This window comes from Portunus trituberculatus, chromosome 39, assembly GCF_017591435.1.
Source record: "Portunus trituberculatus isolate SZX2019 chromosome 39, ASM1759143v1, whole genome shotgun sequence".
NCBI classification, from domain to species: Eukaryota; Metazoa; Arthropoda; class Malacostraca; order Decapoda; family Portunidae; genus Portunus; species Portunus trituberculatus.
The window spans coordinates 21,986,269-22,009,483 of NC_059293.1; the positions used below are offsets into that span (position 1 = coordinate 21,986,269).

Consider the following 23,215-nt stretch of genomic DNA (forward strand, 5'->3'; position numbering starts at 1 on the left):
GAGGGTACGAGGGTACGAGGGTAGGCGGATGGCGTCTCCTCTCGTCCTTGCTGTTCACCGGCGTATAGTTACGCCACGGAGTCTCTCTCTCTCTCTCTCTCTCTCTCTCTCTCTTTCCCTTGTATATATATATCTTGTTCTGGGGAATGGCCACACAAAATAATGGAGTATGGAAATGTTTATTTTGTGTAGCTATATTACATAAATTTGTCAAAAAAATCTTATGCCTTTCTTTTTCATTTCTGTAAAGATTTCTCTTACAAGCACATACATTAAGCAAATCATAATAACAATAACAATAATAATAATAATAATAATAATAATATTATCATTAATGCTTTGCCCTCTCACCACAACTGCTACTTTCAAAGCCCAGAGAAAATCAAGATCCTCAAGAGCATTTTTCTTCTTAGCAATGTAGTATTTTTGTTAATCTGTCACTAGAACATAAAGAAAAAACACCTAAAACACATGTGGAGCTTCAACAAGAGCCTTTTGAATGCAGTGTGGGGGCAGCACTCAAGTGTTTCAGAACACGGTCTCATGTACTGAATCAGGCCGGCTATCCCACGTATTGGCCCACACAAACCACCACACACTCATACACACAACACGCATCCACACTCTTAGTTATCCTGTCAGAAGTGCTACAGTGAATATAAAATTTGATAATTACAAGGCCTTAATTTCAGGTCATAAACAATTTCCTGACTTGAACTCTTTCACGAGGGAGATTTTAACACACATCCTGTCATTTCTGATTATATCCCTTTCAGCTGTGGGGACTAGCATGTCAGTAGGCCTTCTTTTTTTATTACACCTTGGGTAGTGCCTATCCTAAAAAAAAAAAGAAAAAAAAATCGTAATCAATTCAAGCAAAGATGAGGGAAAAAAAAAAAATGTAAAAAGTAAACACTAACCACCACCTTCACTTCCAAGACATAAAAAACTAGTCAGAGTCTGAGCCAGAGCCGGAGTCTGAGGAGCGTGACTCAGAGCCAGAATGCCGAGGGGAGCCCTGGGGACGCCGGGGGGTGCCGCTGCCACTCCTCCTGCTGGACCGACCCGACCTGGCTGACCTTGCTGACCTGGGGGAGTGGGGGTAAAGATGGTGGTGAGTATGTGGGTAGGTTACAATGAGAGAAAGAACATGGAAGAGGAGATAGGACATGACAGAGAAGAGAAAGGAAGAGGAGAAAGAGAGGGTGATAAAGGAGATAAGTGTAGCAGGAATTTAATTAGGAGGAGGAGGAGGAGGAGGAGGAGGAGGAGGAGGAGGAGGAGGAAAAGGAGAAAGAGAAAGAGAAAGAGAAAGAGGAGGAGGAGGAGGAGGAGGAGGAGGAAAAGGAGAAAGAGAAAGAGAAAGAGAAAGAGGAGGAGGAGGAGGAGGAGGAGGAGGAGAAGAAGAAGAAGAAGAAGAAGAAGAAGAAGAAGAAGAAGAAGAAGAAGAAGAAGAAGAAGAAGAAGAAGAAGAAGAAGAAGAAGAAGAAGAAGAAGAAGAAGAAGAAGAAGAAGAAGAAGAAGAAGAAGAAGAAGAAGAAGAAGAAGAAGAAGAAGAAGAAGAAGAAGAAGAAGAAGAAGAAGAAGAAGAAGAAGAAGAAGAAGAAGAAGAAGAAGAAGAAGAAGAAGAAGAAGAAGAAGAAGAAGAAGAAGAAGAAGAAGAAGAAGAAGAAGAAGAAGAAGAAGAAGAAGAAGAAGAAGAAGAAGAAGAAGAAGAAGAAGAAGAAGAAGAAGAAGAAGAAGAAGAAGAAGAAGAAGAAGAAGAAGAAGAAGAAGAAGAAGAAGAAGAAGAAGAAGAAGAAGAAGAAGAAGAAGAAGAAGAAGAAGAAGAAGAAGAAGAAGAAGAAGAAGAAGAAGAAGAAGAAGAAGAAGAAGAAGAAGAAGAAGAAGAAGAAGAAGAAGAAGAAGAAGAAGAAGAAGAAGAAGAAGAAGAAGAAGAAGGAGAAGCGAAAACATAAATCACACAAAATATACCAGAAGGAAAGAAGAAGAATAACACAAATACAACTTAACAAAATCATAAAATAACAAATAAGGTACACAACAAACAAATGAATCAACAAGAACAAGGGAACACTCACTCTGTGAGTGCCTTCCTGCCACAACACCCAAGAAGTGAAGTCACAACTCCCCAACAAACACCCAGTACCTGATTACTTTTGGCTATCACAGGAACAGGCGTAAGGAGAATTGTCCACATTTTTTTTTTGCTCTACTCAGGATTTGAACCTGAGATCTCTAAGCAGTGAACTGAGCGAACTACCATTGCAAAGGAACAAGGGAACAATTTCAAGTAACCCAAACACCTTACCTGTCTGAGCTGGCAGGGGTATCAGAGGCATGAGTGTAAGGAGAACTACCCACATTTTCTCTGCTCTACTCATGACTTGAACCTGAGATCTCTAAACAGTAAACTGAGTGAGCTACCATTGCAAGGGAACAAGGGAACAATTTCAAGTAACCCAAACATCTTACCTGTCTGAGCTGGCGGGGGATGCAGAGCCAGAGCGAGCTGAGGGAGAGCGGGAGGCAGACTTGGAGCGAGACCGGGAACGGGAACGAGAGCGGGAACGGGAGCGAGAACGAGAGCGAGAGCGGGAACGAGAGCGGGAGCGGGAGGCAGAGCGAGAGCCACGGGACCCTCCTGAAGATGACCTTGAGCGAGACCTGAGAAAAGAGACGAGATGAGGTGAGAAGTATGACCTTGAGGAGGAGGAGGAGGAAAAATAGAAAGTAAAGGAGAGTTTGTAAATTAGAGGAAGTAATGTGAAAATTTTAGTATTTTTCTCTCTCATACACACACACACACACACACCCACACATATACAGTATTCAATCAACTTAAATCTCTCTTTCTCACTCTCTCAGCCTACAAATACTTCTACTACAGGCCTCTCTCTCTCTCTCTCTCTCTCTCTCTCTCTCTCTCTCTCTCTCTCACCTGGACTTAGATTTGCTCCTCGATCTTGACCTTGACCTCGACCTTGAGCCTGACCTCGACCTGGATCTTGACCTGGATCTGGAGGCTGACCTTGAGCCGGACCTGCTGCGTGCTGGTTCCTTGCTGTGTGACCTTGATCTGGATCTTGACTTTGACCTCTCACTCCCCTCATTGTCATCCATGGGGGTGCCTCCTCCCTGGGAACCTGTAGGGGGGAGAGGGGAGAGCAGGGAGGTGATAGGGAGGAGAGGAGGGGAGTTGAGAAAGGGAGAAGGTAAGTCGGAGCAAGTGAGAGCAGGAGAGGTAAGAGGGAGGAAGTTGAGAAGGAAGAAGTTGAGAGGAGGAAGTGAGAGAGAGAAATTGAGGGGGGAGGAGTTGAGAGGGGGGAGGTGAGAGGGGAGGAGTTGAGAGGGCAGCTATTATTATTTCATTTTATTTATTTATGATTTTTTTTTTCTTGTCATGTTATGGTCACATTATTCTTATGGTTCCTTTTTTCTTCTTTGTGTTTCTATTTACCTTCTTTTTATTATCATTTATTATCATTATTGGTGCTAACTTCTACTATTATCAATATTATTCTCTCTCTCTCTCTCTCTCTCTCTCTCTCTCTCTCTCTCAATAAACAAAACAAAACCCTCACCTTTATCATTCTCATTGTTATCCACCTCCATTTCTTCCTCCTCCTCTTCCTCCTCTTCTTCCTCTTCCTCCTCCTCCTCCTCCTCCTCTTCGCCAGGGGGTTCCAACATCCTCTCCCTGAAGCGCTGAGTCTTGTGTTCGTGTGCGTTGAGGGGTCGATGACGCACCACCAGCCGGGAATTGTTGGGCTGCTGTCCTTGCTTCAGTCGCCTCTTGCTCAGACGCACCCTGGCATTGAAGTAGTAGGAGTAATATTAATGGAGGAGGAGGAGGAGGAGGAGGAGGAGGAGGAGGAGGAGGAGGAGGAGGAGGAGGAGGAGGAGGAGGAGGAGGAGGAGGAAACAACACACACCTCGTCTCAGGTAAGTAAGAACACCCACCTCGTCTCAGCTAAGTAACAACACACATTCATCTCAGGTAAGTAACACACACCTCGTCTCAGCTAAGTAACAACACACACCTCATCTCAGGTAAGCAACAACACCCACTTCGTCTCAGGTAAGTAACAACACCCACCTCGTCTCAGCTAAGTAACAACACACACTCGTCTCAGGTAAGTAACAACACACACCTCGTCTCAGCTAAGTAACAACACACACTCGTCTCAGGTAAGTAACACACACCTCGTCTCAGGTAAGTAACAACACACACTCGTCTCAGGTAAGTAACAACACACACTCGTCTGAAGTAAGTAACAACACCCACCTTGTCTCCAGTTCGTTGTAGTACACACCGTCGTTACGCATCACCATGAAGTAGTTCTCCTCATAACCCTTGGATGCCTTGTTCTTGACGTTCCAGTTGTACTCGCGTGCCATGAGGTAGTCGTACTGCTCCTCCTCCTGGTACTCCATGCCCTCCTCCTGGTCCTTCTTCCTCTTGACCAGTGTTTCTTCTGTCGGCAGGAAGTACGCCACAAACTGCTCACCGCTCTCGTCCATCACACCCCTGGAAGAAACATGTTTGAGCTTAGAAAAAGATGCTCGAGTTTAGAAAAAGGTAATTGGGTTTAGTAAGATACTTGAGGTTAGAAAGATACCTGGACTTAGAATCACCAAATCACAGGCTGGGAGAAACAAACATACACTCATCTAATCACAGACTGGGAGAAACAAACATACACTCACCTCACTAATCACAGGCTGGGAGAAAGATCATACCTCTAGAAACACATAAACACCCACCCACCTACTCATAGCCAAGGAGAAATAAAAAGTCAGCCCTCCACCCACCTGATCATAGCCTGAGACATCTCCTCAAGCTGGGCAGGCATGGGGCGACCAACAGGGGCTGGATCTGAGTCGAAGATAACCTGGGCACATGGGTACTTCCAGAGGGAGAAGTCGGGGAAGACAGGGAACTCCTCAACAGCCGTGACGCCGGGCTTGCTGTAGTGATGCACCAGCTTCTTCTTGACGTCCTTGAAGGTCTTCTCGATGGCCGCCAGCTGACTCTCTCTGTCTGTGTACACGTTCTCGTCCTGCAGTGATGGGAGGGTGTGAGGAATGTTGTTGGGCAGTGATACACAAATGGAAGGCTGTGAGGGAGGATGTTGGGCAGCAATACACAGATTGGGAGATTGTGATGGAGAGGTTGTTGGGCAGTGATACACAGATGGATGTCAATACAGTATAGAGAATGAAGAAATGGATGTCAAGATACTCACTGTGTCCTTCTTCCTGCGTGTGGCGAACCCAACAGTGGCCTCAATCTTCTCATTGGTCTGTGGCTGGAAGCGAGTAGGCTCTGTGGAGATGTATTCTGTGCGCCGCAGCCAAGACACATTAACGTGGTGGTGGCGGGACCTCTTGGCATCCTGTGGGGGCGTGACGGGTGTTCATGTTCTTATTTCAATCATCCAGTATCATATTGTTTAAGTTACAGATAAGAAGAAACACAGAGAAATGGCCACTGCCAAACATTTAACTGACTAGAAACTGCAAAATCTATCCTGTGACAAATGTTCATCATTATTTCAGTCATCCAGAACCTACAGTTTAATTTACAGACAAGAGGAAACACAGAGAAAGCCGCCACTAAACATTATACTATCTAGAAACTACAACATCTATCCTCTTTTAATCTCATTCTTTCTTGTGCATGCATATAAAGATTAATATCACATCACTCAAGAACATTTCACTTTATCTTTATCCTCTTGAAACATTTAATATCAGAGACAAGGGAAACACACAGGCATTCGGAAACACAGAGAAATGGCTACCAGCAAACACTACTGACTAGAAACTCCAAAATCTATCCATTCTTCCTTGTACATGCTTGTAAAGACTACTATTACATCACTCAAAGACATTTCACTTTATCTTTATCCTCTTGAAACAGATAAAATCAGAGACAAAGAGAATACATAGGCAGTCTATCACTTCACCCAGCCACATTCCTCCTCATCCTCGAACCTGTGGAGTGAGAATGTCGTCCTCCAGCAGCTTCTCATCCGTGGGGTGCAGCTGTGCGCCAGGGACAGGGGTGTACGCCTCCGGGTTGATGAGGTCGATGGTCACCCCAAGATCGTGTTCTGTCAGCACTTCATATTTGTAGTTCTTCTCCAGTGAGGTCTGCTTATATCGCACGTACCTGGTGGTGGTGTCAGGTGAGGTGAGCTTATGTCACTGAGAATGGTGGTGGTGTGTTTTTTTTTCTTCTTTTTTTTTTTTTTATGTGAGGGGAAAATTTGCCAAGGGTAAAAAGAAAAGAAAAAATAAAGAAAAAATAAAAAAAAGTTGCCAGTCCCCTTGCAAGTCTGAGAGTTTGCAAAAAATAAGGGGGGGTTAAATGTCTTGGGTTAAGTCAAAAAGAATGGTGATGTGGTTTTGTGAGGGTTGTAAGGATACACTATTAGGAGAATGCTAACTTGCTACAAGGGAAAAGAATGGAAAACTTGTGAGCTATTTTGATGGCATAGAATAGAAAAGTGTTAGGCCTTAGGTGAATATTAAAATAAAAAGCTCATATGCGCATGCACACACACACACACACACACACACACACACACACACACACACACACACACAAGATCTTTTATGCATCATCAAGTATCAAGATTCAGTCAGTTTAAACATAAAAATACAAAAATATGTAAAGCACCAAACTGTGGTACATGAAGGCCTTTCAGGTGGTGCATGAGCACTTTCAAGATCATGTGTGATTTTTAGTTCAATTAAATCAATTCCTTTCTCAGAAAAAAACATTATTGCCTAACACAAGACAATCTTGATAAGCTGGTAGAGAAGAAACAGATGCATCCCTCACATTAAAGTGAGTTGAGTTCCTTGTTAGCTCATTTATATGTTCTACTTGTAAATAAATTGATATTTGCAGGAATTGGGTTTTTCTGGAACCAGGTGGTATGCAGGGACTGTACCACACCTAACTCAGGAAAAGTTTGAGAAGCATTAGTTTAAACCCATAAATACAAAACTAGATAAATAAAAAAATATATCAGCAAAACATCACTAATACATATGGTAGAATTAAAATACTGTGGGTTAAAACCTCAACGCACATACACATCACCACCAAACACCAGTAACACACAACCAGGTGTTCACTCACCTGTTGGAGTCAAAGGGGTAATTGATGAACTTTGGGTCGAAGGGAATGTCCGGCAGAGTGTTGCAGTACTTGACCCGACTCACCAGATCAGATCTGAGGGGGAAAGGCAGGTCAGCGGCAGCAGGAATAAGCTCTTCACATTAGGTTAGGTCGCAATACTAGGAGAAACAAGCATTAATATTCTTACTTTACCTTCGTATGTGTATCTGTTCCTGCTGGGGGTGGCTTGTGGGAGAAACAACACCATTACTCCTCCACACTTACACCACACACACCAACAACGAAAGTATAGACATCAGCGCAAGAATACATGAATCCCAGCTCTTCCCCAGTAAATACCTGTTTATCTCAGTCTTACCTTCTCTCCCCAGTCCGAGGTCTCTTATCCCTATCCACAGAGTGCGCCTGGTTCACTGTGGGCGGCATCCTTCCCTCAGGTTACCAGGATGGCCACAAATTACTTTTAAATACACTCAGAAGTCGAGGAGACCGTCCCGCACCGCTACTCAGAATCATAATAACACGACGCCATGCTGCCTCACCCCCTCTCTCTCCCTTCTCCCTCCTCCCTCACCCCCCCCTCTCTCCCCCCCTCTCTCTCTCTCTCTCTCTCTCTCTCTCATCCGTCACCCTTCACCCTCCTTTCTCACCCTCACTTTTCTCGCTATTCACCCTCAACCTCACCCTCAGCCTCTCTCTCATCTCCCTCTCCCTCTCCCCCGCGCCTGCCTCATCGGGCAAAAGGGGATGGCCCATTTCAGCGCTGCCACTTCAGAGTAAGCCCATTTCATAATTTCAACTCATTATTTATAATAAAAAAAAAATATATATATATGTCTGTTGAACTTTATAAACTAACGGTGCCGCTTGCTACATCTTAATTGCAATCACTCTGAGACAGGCTTATATTTACTTGTTTTACAGTCATTTCCAGTTTCTTGTTTAGTAGAAACAATGCAGCTCATTCCTTCCCCCACAACATTCCCACATATGCTTATGAGGATTTCATACATTCAATTGCAATGTATATAGTGCTGCTGAATTAATAGTCTCGACCGTGTGTGAGGTAATGGGCGAGATACTGTGGGTGTGGGTGGCTGTGGGCGTGATGGGATTACGTTTCAAGTAGAATGAAGATTCTTGATGTTCTTTTAGGAAATAATTCACGACTTTACTTAGCTACAAACTCGTTGAAAATGATAATGGAAAAACATAAAATTCAAAATTATAAGATATATTATTTAACTTGAATTCGTTTATTACATTATGAGTGTCTTATAACGTTATATTGTACATTTATGAAAATGTATCATTATCAAATTAAGGATGAATGCATAATTATTTGAATTTTTTTATTTTCTTCGAACCATCAATAATTATTGTCTTGTTTATCTCTGTACGGGAGCAACAAAATATAATTTACATGATTATCAATTTAACCTTTCAATTACATTATTTATTTTTCACAGTTTGCTTTGAAAATTGAAAATTTTATGATAAAAGCTAAAGGAACGGCGGGCGTCGCCAAACGTTACCCAGCGCCCATCCGCGCCGGCGGGAGTCAGTCAAGAGGCGCGACTACTGACGGGAGAGGACGCGCCTTGTTACAGTATTATATCGCTATTCACGCTCATCTAAGACACTTGACTCTGATCTTTATGCTCACTAAGTGTCGTGCGAGTGAGCAAAACACACCATGAAATACTGACACGACACACTACACACACTTTAACTTACACTGCGTTCACTTCTGCCCGCGAGCCGATGTTTTTATTGTGGCGTTTCTTTATAACTTTGAAAAATCTGAATAAATTATTGTGATGTGAAAGTGGAAAGTGTCAGCCTGGGATACGTGGAAAGTGTCAGGGAAAAATTAAAGTGTCAGAGATAAGTGGAAAGTGTCAGGGAAAAGGGAAAAGTGTCAAGGAAAATTAAAGTGTCAGAGATAAGTGAAAAGTGTGAGAGACAAGTGAAAAGCGTCAGGGATAAGTGGAAAGTGTCAAGGAAAATTAAAGTGTCAGAGATAAGTGAAAAGTGTCAACAGTAATTAAAAAGTGTCAGGGAAAAGTGAAAGTGTCATGCTGGGATAAGTGGAAAGTGTCACTGTGAGGTAAGTGAAGTGGCCACGTGACCGTCGCCTCTTCGATGCCAGTATGTCGTGTCATTACCGTGAGTACAGATCAATATTCAGGTTTTCCTTTCATTTCCTTGGTGTCTTTTCTTTCATTTTCTGTTTTTTTTTATTCCCGATTGTCCTTTTATGCTTCCATTTTCCTGTTTCTTTTTACAGATTATGTATGTATGTATGTATGTATGTATGTATGTATGTATTTTTGTTCCAAGTTGTCCTTCCTTTTTGTTTCCATTTTCCAAACTTTCTTCACAGGTTATATATAAATATGTATGTATGTATGAGGGAGGGGCGGCGGGCATAATCATTATGATGGCCGCGTTCCAGTGACAAAGTGGTCCTCGTCACTGCCATCCTGGTAAGTCCCCGTGTCATTGATCATGTGCAGGTACTGTATTTAGCGAGCTACTTCATCTGATTTCCAAGCCACCAACAAACAACGGGAAGAGCTGTTCCTGTGTAGGCTACTACTTACCTACTTACCAGCAAGACCTCGTGACACGCGGGCCGCAATCTCTCCTCGGCTTTACGGCGGTTAGGATCTCCTTCAGATGATTAGATCATCAGACACTCTAGCTCAGTAAGTAGTAATGGTCCTAATGGGGTCCTCTTTCTTGTTCTTTTTTATAGCTTTATTCCTTCTTTGTGTTTTCTCAAGGTTCAGTGTACTCCCTCCACCACGTACGTAAGTATCGCTCTTGGTCCCATCGCTTTGGCGTGGGTGATGCCGAGTGACCTCATAACGTGCGCTCTGACAGGCACCCCGGTCATTCGGTGAACACATAACACAACACTGCTGGATATTGTCTCTTATCTCATAAAAGGGATAATAAATCGACGTTGATATCTTTGTAGTTTACATTTACTTGGTAAAGTAGAGTATTTTCCGTGGGGCAGGTCCTGACCGGACCCACGGGTAGAGGGGCAGGCTGGAGGATGGGGGCGAACATAACAAAAAGCAAAGTTTTGGCTGAGAAGACTCAGAGGAGAGCAATGGAATGTGACAGGAAAGGAAGCCAATGCATACACGAAAACATGGTTTTGAAGACAGCAGTTGTATGATGAGAGAGAGAGAGAGAGAGAGAGAGAGAGAGAGAGAGAGGCTGTAATGGTACACAAAGGACAGGCAATGAAGGAAAAGAACGCTCTCATGTTGAGAGGACACCATCTTGAGGGGAAATGACAAGCTAAAGAATAAAGAGAAGGCTTCTAAATGTGTATATTATTAATAAGTCACTTTTGTTGTACCTTTTATGTAAAATATATAAGAAAACATGGTGCTGTTAGAATGTTGAAATAAAATGGGAAATGTTTGGCACCAGGTTTCGATTTAAAAATCTGCGTATCTTTTCTTACAGTATTATTTCCCATTTCTTTATGTGTATGGGAGGGTGAAAATATACAAGTGAAAGCTACAGTATAATTTCCTTAATGTTCTGCCATGAAGGTGTATGAAGGTGTGGCTTGAGGAGGTAAAGAGTTCTGAGCCTGTGTGTGTGGGGAAAGGTGCATTACAAGGGGACCCACATTGCAAAACACTCACAACTCTCACAACAACCATTTTCAAAGACCAAAGCAATGATCAGTCAGGTTTCCAAGGGTATTTCTCCCACTGATATTGCAGATTTCTTCTTCAACTATCACTGATTCAAAAGGAGACACCCTTGAAAACTGACCTTCACTGCAGCCTCTATAAAAGTAATTGAGGTGAGATGCTGACATGTTTGGGAATAGAGTCCAGTGGGAAGTGGTGAGTTTTGGAGGTAGAGAAGTAATGTGAGCAGGAAATGTCTGAAGATAAGAATAGTAAAGGGTATATTAATTAAAGAAAAACAGGGGAGAGAGAGAGAGAGAGAGAGAGAGAGAGAGAGAGAGAGAGAGAGAGAGAGAGAGAGAGAGAGAGAGAGAGATTGACAAGATGCAGAAAATAAATAAAGAAAAATGACCATAAAAGGGAGAAGACAAGCCATGGTTTATAAATACACAAGGAATCTTTTTTTACACCTAAAATTATCACTAAATTGTAATAGAAGGGCCTATGAAAAATATAGAAATTATTATACAAATAGAAAAAGTCTTTAGTTTTGCATTAAAATCAAACAATAAATAGAAAAAATAGATGTTACTCTGTTCATAAATAAACTGTAAAAACACTGAGACATTTTATAATTAAGAGAGAGAGAGAGAGAGAGAGAGAGAGAGAGAGAGAGAGAGAGAGAGAGAGAGAGAGAGAGAGAGAGAGAAAAAAGGTAAGACACGTACACATATATACATGAAATGAACGCATGAACCTATGAAGGAATGGGAGCTTAGGAGGTAAATTTGTAAGAGTCCCTTTGATGAGCAAGAGGACTTCAGGCAATTAGACAGGACAAAACAGAGAGAGAGAGAGAGAGAGAGAGAGAGAGAGAGAGAGAGAGAGAGAGAGAGAGAGAGAGAGAGAGAGAGAGAGAGAGAGAGAGAGAGAATAACTATACAACTCCTTATACACAGTAGTGAAAATGAAGGTCCTCACTATATACAACACCATGTATATATCCAAACCTATCTAAGAGTTCTACGATATACACAATATATACATAGAGCTAGTTAGAGCTATAATAGGGGTTCTCTCAAAATAGTACGCCTAATAGTATGTATGTACTTCTTTTTTTAAATATTTCTTACTACAATAATTAAGGCCGGTTCTTCTCAAACGTGTATTTTTAGTTTTTATTTATCTTTTTTTTTCATCGGTATGAGAATAAACGCAAGCATATTTCCCTTCGGTATTCCTTATGGGGCCTAAAGTGGTAGTGGTAGTAGTACTCGATTAAATTCCTTCAAGATTTACGTTGTGTTATATAAGTATGTATGTATGTATGTATGTAGTGAAAAATATACATAATTTTACCGTCAGACTTTCACTTACATTGGAACATTTAAGTTAGTACATAATTATATACATATGAGTCTCTCTGTACGTAAAATTAAGACCAAGACGATGATGAACAGTCTGTGAATGATAACAATGAATTAACTACTTAACCCAGTCATAACAAAATCAATGATAATAATGTAAAGGATACGACATCAGCGGTACTTTGATAACATTTCAGTAAATAACGTAAATCAGACGAATCTCTGTCAATCCTTCACAATGCAGTGTCCAAACTCTCGAGAATTCCGTCAGTATCTTTTAAAACACTGCTTGAGGTCCCACACGTCATTCTGAGGTATTTTCTTCCCCTTCAGGAGTGATGATGAACGATAATGATAAAATGGAATTGATGTGATTATTTACAATGTTAAAATTGGGGACATAATGAGAAATAATTTACAACTCTTCACCCATTTCCGTCTGGCAGGACCCTGTTGGTTGTCTAGGAGTGGGTGGGGCGGCACTGCTGGTGTTCAATGTACAGCTACACTGTGACTGCTGGCTGGGTCACTCTTGCATCTCACCTTCAACATCTCCAATGAACTTGCATCTTTTCACTGGAGATTTTGAGGCTGAGATGAAAAGTAGCTAAAGTTTAACCATTTTTCTTTATCTTAGCTTAAAAAATCTCAAACAAATAGCTGTAAGTTCATTCAAAATTTTGAAGCTTAGATAAAATATATGTTAAACTTTAGCATGGCAAGTAAAAAAATTTATCTTTTGAGTGTTTGTCATCTCAAATGAAATTTGCTGATTAAATACAATTAGGGTAAAATGTATAGGAAATATATGATAGGTTATTGTTGAGGTGTTCCCAGCCAGGGTCCTCTCACCACCACCCTCAGCAACAGACTGCCAACACTACCTCAAGCAGTGATTCAAAAAGTGGAGTATTTTCACCCCAGACTAGATTAAACACAAGCACAACCACCATTCTGTACATACATTGCACTTAAAGATCATAGCAAAAATAATCATAATTATAATAATAATTATAATAATCATAACTATAATAATAGTGTTTAATATCAATCAAAACAAGGCCTTATTTAAGATTTTACAGTAACAGTTCTCATGAGGCAAATGTCTTACACTGAACTAGTAGTAATGGAATGTCTGGGAAAAGAACAAATGTCTTTCAGGTGTTTCCTAGTTAAGGTTACATATCCAGAGAATAAGGTTGGGTGATTATAGTAACAAGAAAGTTAGGTATAAGTGAGGATGCAAATGTTAAATCCTCCCCCAACATTAGTGGCTAGAGTGATGCAGCAGCCTTCAGGCAACCACACAGCCACACAGCCACACCCACAGGGAACACTTCACTGGCACCAACCAGCTAACAGAGAGGAGCAAAGACGTCAGTACATTGTGTACACTATGCATCATAACAATTAATGTCGTCTTTGGAGGAAACAAGTGATAGCCGAGTCACAGTGTTGCCTGGCTAGGAATGTCACATCATGTATTTGCACTGAGTCACTACTGGGTTGCCCTTCACTCACTCACCATCTCATGTCCTCCACTCATGATTTTAAACAAATGTCTGAATATTAAGTACAAAAGGTCTCAATAATTAATCATATAGTAGAAAAGCAAAAAATGTATCACTGAGTTCCAATGGAACTTAAGAGAATCATTTAAACAGGATACTTTTGCTCAATTTATCATGACTTTTTCTTTGTTGACTTGGTTTCAGTATTGACATCAAGTATAGTGTGATAACTCATGCTCAACTGACTGTTGGGTAAGAATGACCAGAATCTTTAGCACCCCCAGGCTATCTGTCCTTGATGAAGGCATCTAAAGAGTCAGAGAGATAGAGAAGATAAAATAAGGTGAGGAGAGCCCTCTGTATACCTCAAGACTTGTCAGGGGTCAAGTACAACTCTTGCATGCAAGAAGAGAGAGGGGAGATTATTTTCACAATAACACAAGAGTCATCTCCTGTGTCCACAAAACTTAGGTTCTCCTCTTGTTTAAAATCCATACTTAATGCAAAAAATGAGACAATCATTATCTCCTCAGCACCTTGAGTCACTACAAGGTGTGAGGCACGAAGGAAGTGATAACAGTCTATCTTGTCACTTCAGTTCTTTGTCATTCAGAGACTCATAAAACATGGAAATCTTCAACATCTGCCTCAATTAGAAGAATACTTAAAAATTAATGGAATATTTTCATCACTGCAGCTTCTCCTTTGACAGCAGTAAGACATCTGATTCCTGGCTGGCTCTTCGTTTGAGTGGAATGTCACTTTGATCACAGGATAGGTATCTGCTAGCAGTACACTTGTTGATCTGGTGTTTTGAGATGACAGTTCATCTCACAGGAAACATATAGCAGAACTAATGGGCTAGTAACAATAATAATAATCAGAGCGTGGGTGTTCACATATTCACCATGAGTTCCGGTCAGCTGTCTGAGAGTGACAGGCCGACCCCTGAATCCCTCGCAGTCTGGGTGTGTCTTGCAGCACCACGGCCTTCACACTCACCACATCCTCATCACCTTCCCCGGCACCCTCGTCTGAGTCTGATGTGTCACTGTTGCGGGACGGACCAGCGCCGCTCTGAAAGGTGTGATGCTTGTATCCTTTGTCACTTATACCATCATGCATCAAACTCTGTGCAACAGTTCCATTGTTCACAAACTCACCATAAGCCTGGAAGAGTAGCGGCTGATGCCCTCCAGACTAATCCCTCGACTACTGTAGTAGCCGTGTCTTAGTGAGCCCAGGCCACTCCCACCCTCCTCCTCCGAGCCCCCACCTTCACTGCTCTGGGTGCTGTGCGTGGAGCGAGTCAGACACACAGTGCGGTGGTTCTTGCTGCGTGGCAATGGCCTCCGCATGAAGCTGTGAGCAGAGGGAACATGAGGCATTAATTCTTGAGGTCTGCCGCACAATTAAAGGGAGGGAAGAGCTTAGATATATGTCATTAATAACAACAACATTAACTCTGATGCCTGCAGCACAAGAGGGAGGGAAACCTTACATACAAGTCGAGAACAACAACAATTCATGGGGGCACAAAGGGAAGGGAAGCAGAAAGTACTTACCACCTTCGTTTTAAAACTTGGTAGTGAGCATCAAGGGCCTCCTCATCTTCCTCCTCCTCTGAGGCAGACACTTCATGTTCTACGGAGTCATGACTGGAGTCTAACTCGCTGGAAGCCACCATGTCAGAGTTACGGTTGAGAATGTCTGGGTCCACACTAGAGTGTCTCTCTTCATCATCGTCAATGTCGTCATCATCGTCATCGTCGTCGTCGTCGTCTTCGTCCTCATCGTTGGTGGTGGTGGGAGACTGGCTCTGGGACATGCCCTCAATCTGGGGCTGACCAACCTCCATGGGTGTGGATTCTGAGAGGTCATTTTTTGAGTCATACCTCATGCTGAGCGGAGAGTGCAAGACACGAGAGTAGCCGTTAGGCAGGGCTTTCTTGTCTGCCAAGACTCGCTCAATGGCATCCCACTTGTCACCCAGCTGGTGCAGGATGTCCACGTCATCCTCATTATTGTTGAGAATCTGCAGGGTCTCCTCAATGGTGTACTCTGGCTGGTGGCTTTCCCCGAGGCGCGGGGCAACCACCGGGGCTGCCATGGGGAAGTTTTTGTTGGAGTCGTTGGAGTCTGTCGAGGTGAAGCGGCGATACTGTTGTCTTGGGCAGTGTTCGCAGCAAGGACTCTGCTGCTCTGACAGGGTGTTGCCGTTGGGACTGGTCTCGGTTGTGGTGTGACCACAGGCAGGGTTGCTGGGGTCAACGCTGCTTCCCCCACCGCCGTCACCTTCCTCAGGCTGGAGAGGGAGGGAAGAGGGTTTGTGTGGGCCGGGGGTTTTGACTGGCGATGTGTCAGTCTCACTCATGTCCATGTGGTCTGTTTGAGTTCCAGAGTCCACCAGCACTGGCACACGTTCCTGGCTGGGGCTCAGGCTGTAACCCTGCAACACAACACACTGCTGTCACCAAACTATGGATGCTGTGCAGAAAAATTGCATATATACTCTGTACTTATCTAATACAAGCCTATTGCCTCTGAGTTTGCAAGTGGTTCCCTGTCTGGCTTGTCGGTTGATGGACTAGCACCTCAGTAAGCATTTTTTTTAAGACTTTTGCTGTCTTTGGCCGGTTCACTTCTTATATAAAAAATAAAGTGACTTACCCTCCTGTCGGGTGGCAAGGCATGTCTTGGGCTGGTGCCTGAACTGACATAAGCCACAACACCACCGTGGCTCTTGTTCCTCTGGTGGTGACGTGTCCTCCTGCGTCCAGACCCCACACGGCCACCATCCACCGCCTCCTGCTGGCCAGCGTCCTGAGCAGGCGGGCCGATGGAAGGCGAAGCTGCAGGCTGGCCAATGTGGAGTGAAGCCGGCCGAGTTGTGGAGAGCGGCAGATTGTTGGTTCCCATTTCAGTGTACAAAGGCTTTTTTGAACGACCCTGCAGCAGCACCAAAGAGTGAGGTGTTGAGCATTAAGTGTCTATACTTGCCATAGACACACACAGACACTACAGTGAAGAACACACAGAAAAAGGATGAATTCATAATTGCTTAGATTTGTGAAGGCTTCTGGTGATACACTAATACAATAGTAAGAATAAGTGGCAGGAAACAAGAGGACAAATTTGAACCTAAAAATATAAAGTGAAGAACAAATAGTACAAAAATCCTGACCTGCTGTGGTTGGTGGGCTGGTGAGGGAGCCTGTGTGTCAGGGCTGGTGGGGGTGGAGGAGGTAGCTGTCCCGGCTCCTCCCGTCCCCCGCCTGGCCTGCAGCCTCTCCTGGGCACGGATCAGTGGCTTCACAATTCTCCGCTTTCCTTTGTGGATCTGATTGGCATGCTCACGCCTGGAAGACCCGTAGGTGGAGATGATAAATAGTAACCATTCTCAACCAAACACTGTACTTTGGAAAAAAAAATCCTGAAAATGTGCTGTACTGTCTATTCTTTCTGGTAATTTGACAACTCTCTCTCTCTCTCTCTCTCTCTCTCTCTCTCTCTCTCTGTAAGTTGCCGCTCATGGACCTGTGTTGTTCTTAATAACCGGTGTGAAGTGGTTAACAAAGCAAAGATGCACAACTCACTTCAGAAGCTCTTTTTCACGTTGCTCTAGCTGAAGCATGGCAGCAGACAGCTCAAGGTACAGGTCGTTTGCAATCACCAACTTCCTCTCCCAGTGTTCCCTTATGTCCTGTCAAAACAAAATGAAGGGAAATGGTAAAAAAGAAAAAAGTTGAATAAATGCTAATGGTAGGAGAGTACTAGACAAATACAAACAGCCCAGGAAGAAAATGTTAATGTGTCCTGCCCACCTGAGCATGTTTGAGTTCATCATGGCGCCGCTGCACAAGGTCTTCCTCCAGGCGGGGAATGTGTGAGGCTCGGGAGTTCATTGATGCCATCTGTTGTCTGATCTCAGCCTTCCAGGACATCTAGAGAAGTGACAAGAAGCATTGAATCACAGAAGTTGAAATCTGGAAACATAACACATAGCCTTTAAATCATTCAGTTACTCTCCAGCCTTTTACTGTTATTTGGCACATTTTTTCATAATCCTAAACCACACTCGCATTTCTTATAGTACTGGCTAGAGGCAGCAAAATCTATTGTTTTTGAGCTCCTTTCTTCTTGCAGGTGGTTATAAAGATTTCACATCTTGCTTTTAGTAGATCCCCTACTGTGCTAAGTAGAACACTTCCTCCTTGGCATGGCATGGCAGGTGCATGCCAGATAACTTGTGTCTTACCACCTCTGTCATGGTGTTCTGATTAGTCTGTGTCTTGCTGGAAGTCAATTATTGTGTACTTGTATGTGTCCCACAATAGGCCAGAAAGAGCTAGTTGACCCAAATGTAGTGGCAGCTATGAGGAGGGCTGGAGCTGCTCACAACAAATTCTCTATCTAGATGACCTTGATAGGGACCTCACTCATTCTGCTTGTCCTTACCTGAGTCTTAAAGTAAGTCTCTGGTGGTGTACTGCGGATTTCCACCGCTGCAATATCGAGGTGCATCAGAATGTATTTGAAGGAAGGTCGGTTCCTTGGCTTACTATTCCAGCACATCTGTACAATGAGCCTGAAGCCATCAGGACACGTCGATGGTATGGGAAGGTGCAGTGAGCTTGACCCAACACCGTAGATGATGGCAGAGTTGTCAACATCACGGTATGGGATCTCACACGTCAACAGTTCCCATAGCACCACTCCGAATGACCTGCCGAGGATATAGTAGATTAATTCATGATAGTTTATATGCTGCTGTGCTCTATGGATATTTGCTTAGTGTTTAAACCATAAAGTTCATCTAGTTTATGAATTTTGTTTACAAGCTGATAAATTGTTGCCTTTTGAACCATAATTAAAGTTCAGAAAGTTTTCAGAGTCGCAGAGCAAAAGTTATTCATATACCTCTTATATACAACATCTTGGCAGTGTATGAGCTGATGATGCAGCAAAGAAGACAGATTAGATGAGTATTTCAAAATAACAGACCAATAGCAGTAGTCTACTGTCTTTCAGTTCATTCTGAAGTGAAATCTCAAGACAAAAAAAAGATAAATGCTACATATACATGTGAAAAATTCCTATTGTAAGGCAGAATACTTTGCCACCCACCATATGTCAACCTTCTCATTGCAAGGTTCATTACGGATGACCTCCGGTGCCATCCAGGCCAGGGTGCCAGCAAAGCTCATCCTTGTGCTGACATCATTCCACTCTCGGCAGGTGCCAAAGTCACTGATCTTCACCTCTTGGTTACTTCCAATCAGGACACTGCAAAGAAATAGCGATGTGTTACATTACTATGGAATAAACAGCTTCCAGTGAACACAGTTAAACTCCCATTGACATGGCATACTACATGCAATCTTGACCACTCAGTCTACAGTTACACTTAACAAGCCATGATAAGAAAGACTTACTTGGGACTCTTAAGGTCTCTGTGGATAATCTTGTGCTGGTGGAGGTAGTTCATGCCAGAGGCAATTTCCTTGGCCCAAAGAGCAACTCGGTCTGGTGGTATATCCTGTCCATCCTTGAGGAGGTTGTAGAGTGGACCATAGGGGCAGTACTCCATCACAATGCAGTAACAGGGTGCTGCTGTACACACACCCCTGAGGCAGAAGGAAGGAGTGAACAGAGAGTAGTGGAGTAGGAAGGAACAATGAGGTAGTTGTAGTATAAAGTAAAGAGTTCATGAAGAGAGCTTGCTGACACTAGACTTGGAATGGCATTGCTGAGGATAAGAAAGTTCTTCCAAATAAAAGAAGAAAACTCAGTCTGATAAAAGGAGATATGATGAAAAAAGAAGCTTGCAAATGATCAACATTTTCACAGACTCATGAAATAGGTAAACAAAATCAAAACACACATGAAATCAACTCAAAGTCCAGATATGCACTTGAAATCAATTTGGAATCGTGAGACAAGTTTGAAATCAGATAAAAGCAAGACACACATATCATTCCTACTTACAGAAACCGGACAATATTGGGATGATTAAGTTTTCTCAAGTGGTTGATATCTGTCTCCTTCTGTTCCTTCACCTTCTTGATGGCCACCCAGGAGCCTCTCATCTGCCCCCTGAACACTGCCCCCTGCGCCCCAGAGCCAAGCCACTGCAGCGAAGACACTTCCTCAAACGGGATCTCCCAGTTGTCAGCTGCAGGAGGGGAGAGGAGTCATGAGGGGAGAAGGAAAGGGACTACAAAAGACTGACATGAAAAGCAAAAAAGGTGATGTAGTGGAGAGAGAGAGAGAGAGAGAGAGAGAGAGAGAGAGAGAGAGAGAGAGAGAGAAAACTGAAACTGTAAACCAAGTGTGCATAGATATTTTGAGTAATAAAACAATATTTAGTATAACCTACATTTATAACACTGAAGGATAAGTTAACATCTATAACACTGCAAGTCACATGAAAAATGGACAAATTAACATGATAAAAAAATAAAAGAAAACTCAAATAAAAGCTTTAATACACTTACCAATACATATAAAACTGACAAAAGGCATTTATTTATGATCTAGACTCCATTGCTTCATTTTACTGGACAAGCACTGGCCTCCACTTACTTTGCGCCTGTTTCTCGCTGAGCGCCGCTTTGCCTATGATGGTCCACACGGGGCGAAGGCAACCAATGATTCCCTCTAACCAGTTGACCCTCTGACCGTCCCTGTATCTGATGTGCACGCCGGTGGGAGAGTCGGGGCTGCTTGTATCCCCGCCTCCACCCTCTCCTGGTCCTCCGGCGTCTGTGTTAAACCTTCCTTGTTGGGGTTCCAGAGGCGTGGACCTCTGGGAGTGAAGCTGAAGGTTCTGTAGTTCCTCCTCCATCCTCAACATGCTGGAGAAGAAATAGGAGAGGAGTTGTGAGATTTGGTATGGAGAATAAGTTGTCAGCCTATGATAGTCATTGTTTGTGTGTGCACTTCATAGTCTGTGGCCTAAAAAAATAATTTGAAAAATGTCAGCATATATGATGTAAGTTCTGCAATGGTTGGCTAGGGTACGCCACGTTATCAGTTCTTACCCTCTATTGCGTCTCCGGAGAACAAAGTCCATTGTGAGGTTGGTAAATTGTAGCTTATTTACAAAACTATAGTCTAGCTTTATACAGCACGTGTTTAAACACACGTGAAGCAGTTCTATACTAACATGTTCATTTCTTTCTTTTCTCTTTCTTTCGGTTTCAGTGTTTAGTAACTTATTTCCTCACTTGTCTCATTTCTCACACGGCACGTGGATGAACACACTAGAGGCAGTTCATTTGTAATACTACATTCATATTTCTACGTTTCAGAGAAGCATGTAAAACATTTATGAAGTCTGAAAGGGAAGAAAGTTTTGATGTCTGTCATATCACTTCTCTCCTTCCTCCTCTCTACGCAGACACTTAACAAATCTTACGGCAGAATGCTGTTTTTTTGTAACACACTCATGTTTCCAACTTTCTGTGAAGTAAAACACTTATGAGGTGTAAAAGTTAAGGAAGTCTTGATAAATGTCATATATCCACCTTAGTTGTCGCTTCTTTCACCCTTCCTCTTCAGACTCGGGCGGTGACGGACCAGAAGTGTCAGTGAGCGACTTTCCTTTGAAATGCTGCAAGTTTGAGCCAAGTAAAACAATGCAATATGAGAGTAAACACTCTCTTGATAATGTGTCTCATATCACTTCCTCTTCCTCTCTAGACACGGAGTTTATCTCACGTTACGTGGTGCGCGAGGGAGTATGACAGTGATACACTCTTTCAGACAGCACTAGCGTGGCGCAGCGTGTCCCGAAGACGAGAACTCCAGTGTCCGACTGAAATATTGAAGCTCGCCCGCGGCCCTGAACTTGACCGCATGGCAACAAACTTCCCCTCCCCGTGTCCCATTCCTGCTCCCATGCCTTCCCCCGCCCGCCTCTACCTTCCTTCCGGCCCACCTCTTCCAGGAACGTGTTTGGCCTCTCCTGGAATTAACGATCTCGCTCACAACACTCCGCGCCACCCGAGGCGGTCACGGTTGAGAATCGTGACAGCCTCCCTTTCTTTGACTTTGCCGTTTGACTTTGGAAAGACAAGGAACATGTCATGATTGTATTCCTGCTTCGGTTACTATTTGGTACTGTTAGCATCAATATAGTAGTATTACGCAATAATAACAGTACTGCGGATGAATCAATAAGGATGTACTGTTTGTTTGCTAGCCATGACTGGAGTACTGTAGGTATATCCGCATAGTTTCTTATTTTTCCATCAGCTTTCTTCACTCGGTATACTCTTATCTCTGCTGTAGTGTTTTCTGAATACAGCAATGGGTGCTTGTGTTACAGGCAGTGGTTATGTAATGAACACACAGGTCACTCAGTCATTCGTCCTTCCTTGAGACTCCCACCTATATCTTATACGGGTAGCCCACACAAGTGACGCAATACAGGGGGGGGGGGAGAGTATTATGCACCATAGTACTGAAACTAAACGCACTTCGGTCCACACGTTCCTGCTACGACTATACTATATTGTAAACTGACGAGTGGAGTGCATGTAGCTATTAGACCTAGACGAGGTGTGGCGCGGCGCGTGGACACTGGACACTGGACAGCTTCTGGTATCACAGGCTTCCCGTATTGGCTGATCCTCCCGTACGCAGAAGCGGGAAGCCAACCTCGGGCAGTGGCCAGTGGGTCTCAGGCGTCAATTCTAGGAACTGTGTACGCCTCCGTGTGTGTGTGTGTGTTTAAGCGAGCTCACGGCACTTTCTCACGTGGTGTCGTGTGCTGCTCAGTGCTTGGTGCTAATAGGACTAAGGTCTCACTGTGCTGCTGAGTGGTTTCTTTCGTGGAGTGAGCGATACAACCTTTGCTTCTTTTTTCTATACTAATGCACTTCTTATCCATGACCTGTATTGTATCCCATCATTGAAGCCAGTTGTAGGTTATCGTATTCCCCTCTACCTCCCTCTTCCCTGTGACCGTTTAATAACATAATGCGGTAAGGAGATAAAAAAAATAGTATCAACTCGCACGTCGGGATTTAGAAACATCCTTTGCACTCTCTATGATTTGACGTAGCATCTTTTCCAGTGTATGGCGATTAGAGGAAGAACAACATAGCTATACTCTCTCTCTCTCTCTCTCTCTCTCTCTCTCTCTCTCTCTCTCACACACACACATACATACATCCATGAACGACAGTGGGTCAATATTTAGTTACTGTTACTGCTTGTTTGTGTAACGCACTACTTAACGAAAATCTCAAACTGTATTGGTTCTTTACTTCCTCCTCCTCCTCCTCCTTCTCTCTCTCTCTCTCTCTCTCTCTCTCTCTCTCTCTCTCTCTCTCTCTCTCTCTCTCTCTCTCTCTCTCTCTCTCTCTCTCTCTCTCTCTCTCTCTCTCTCTCTCTTACGAAAGTACTAAGAACGGTTGGGAGTCGATACGAGTTTACTGGTACCGGTTAATGTTTGTGTGTTGCAATTCTTAGCAAAAATCTCTTCTATTGTGCTGGTTCTTCAAGCAT

General features: G+C 43.2%; 2 protein-coding genes across 3 annotated transcripts in view; both read right to left on the minus strand.

Moving 5' to 3' along the window:
- Positions 1 to 163: 163 nt before the first annotated feature.
- Positions 164 to 7,700, minus strand: LOC123515363 (RNA polymerase II-associated factor 1 homolog). 2 transcript variants are annotated; one of them, XM_045273863.1, is made up of 11 exons: positions 7,515 to 7,700; positions 7,349 to 7,381; positions 7,157 to 7,249; positions 6,001 to 6,178; positions 5,250 to 5,399; positions 4,816 to 5,063; positions 4,289 to 4,531; positions 3,585 to 3,811; positions 2,942 to 3,146; positions 2,476 to 2,667; positions 164 to 1,088 (listed from the first exon to the last, which is right to left on the minus strand). In XM_045273863.1, exons 1-11 carry the CDS (start codon positions 7,580 to 7,582, stop codon positions 950 to 952), a joined length of 1,776 nt encoding a protein of 591 aa, XP_045129798.1. In that variant the 5' UTR covers positions 7,583 to 7,700; the 3' UTR covers positions 164 to 949. The 2 variants fall into 2 exon arrangements, with proteins under 2 accessions (XP_045129798.1, XP_045129799.1); XM_045273864.1 differs by lacking the exon at positions 7,349 to 7,381 and having other exon boundaries at positions 7,515 to 7,699.
- Positions 7,701 to 10,131: 2,431 nt separating this feature from the next.
- The window catches only part of LOC123515762 (mitogen-activated protein kinase kinase kinase 13-like), a 56,774-nt gene continuing 43,690 nt past the window's right edge, over positions 10,132 to 23,215 (minus strand). The window contains exons 5-16 of the mRNA XM_045274619.1: positions 20,285 to 20,556; positions 19,688 to 19,874; positions 19,135 to 19,326; positions 18,827 to 18,985; positions 18,158 to 18,425; positions 17,524 to 17,643; positions 17,296 to 17,402; positions 16,884 to 17,067; positions 16,370 to 16,648; positions 15,265 to 16,148; positions 14,863 to 15,061; positions 10,132 to 14,776 (exon numbers count right to left, since the gene is read on the minus strand). Of these exons, the coding sequence (XP_045130554.1) occupies positions 14,603 to 14,776; positions 14,863 to 15,061; positions 15,265 to 16,148; positions 16,370 to 16,648; positions 16,884 to 17,067; positions 17,296 to 17,402; positions 17,524 to 17,643; positions 18,158 to 18,425; positions 18,827 to 18,985; positions 19,135 to 19,326; positions 19,688 to 19,874; positions 20,285 to 20,556 (3,025 nt within the window). The 3' untranslated portion in view covers positions 10,132 to 14,602. The remainder of the gene's footprint in view (positions 14,777 to 14,862; positions 15,062 to 15,264; positions 16,149 to 16,369; positions 16,649 to 16,883; positions 17,068 to 17,295; positions 17,403 to 17,523; positions 17,644 to 18,157; positions 18,426 to 18,826; positions 18,986 to 19,134; positions 19,327 to 19,687; positions 19,875 to 20,284; positions 20,557 to 23,215) is intronic.

Excerpts from the sequence above, each read along its gene's own strand:
- LOC123515363 (XM_045273863.1), bottom strand. The coding sequence starts at position 7,582 with ATGCCGCCCACAGTGAACCAGGCGCACTCTGTGGATAGGGATAAGAGA. Across the intron at positions 5,064-5,249 it reads CACGCAGGAAGAAGGACACA|GACGAGAACGTGTACACAGA; the intron begins GTGAGTATCTTG and ends CCATCACTGCAG. Across the intron at positions 1,089-2,475 it reads TCCCCCGCCAGCTCAGACAG|GTCAGCAAGGTCAGCCAGGT; the intron begins GTAAGATGTTTG and ends CCACTCCCCCAG.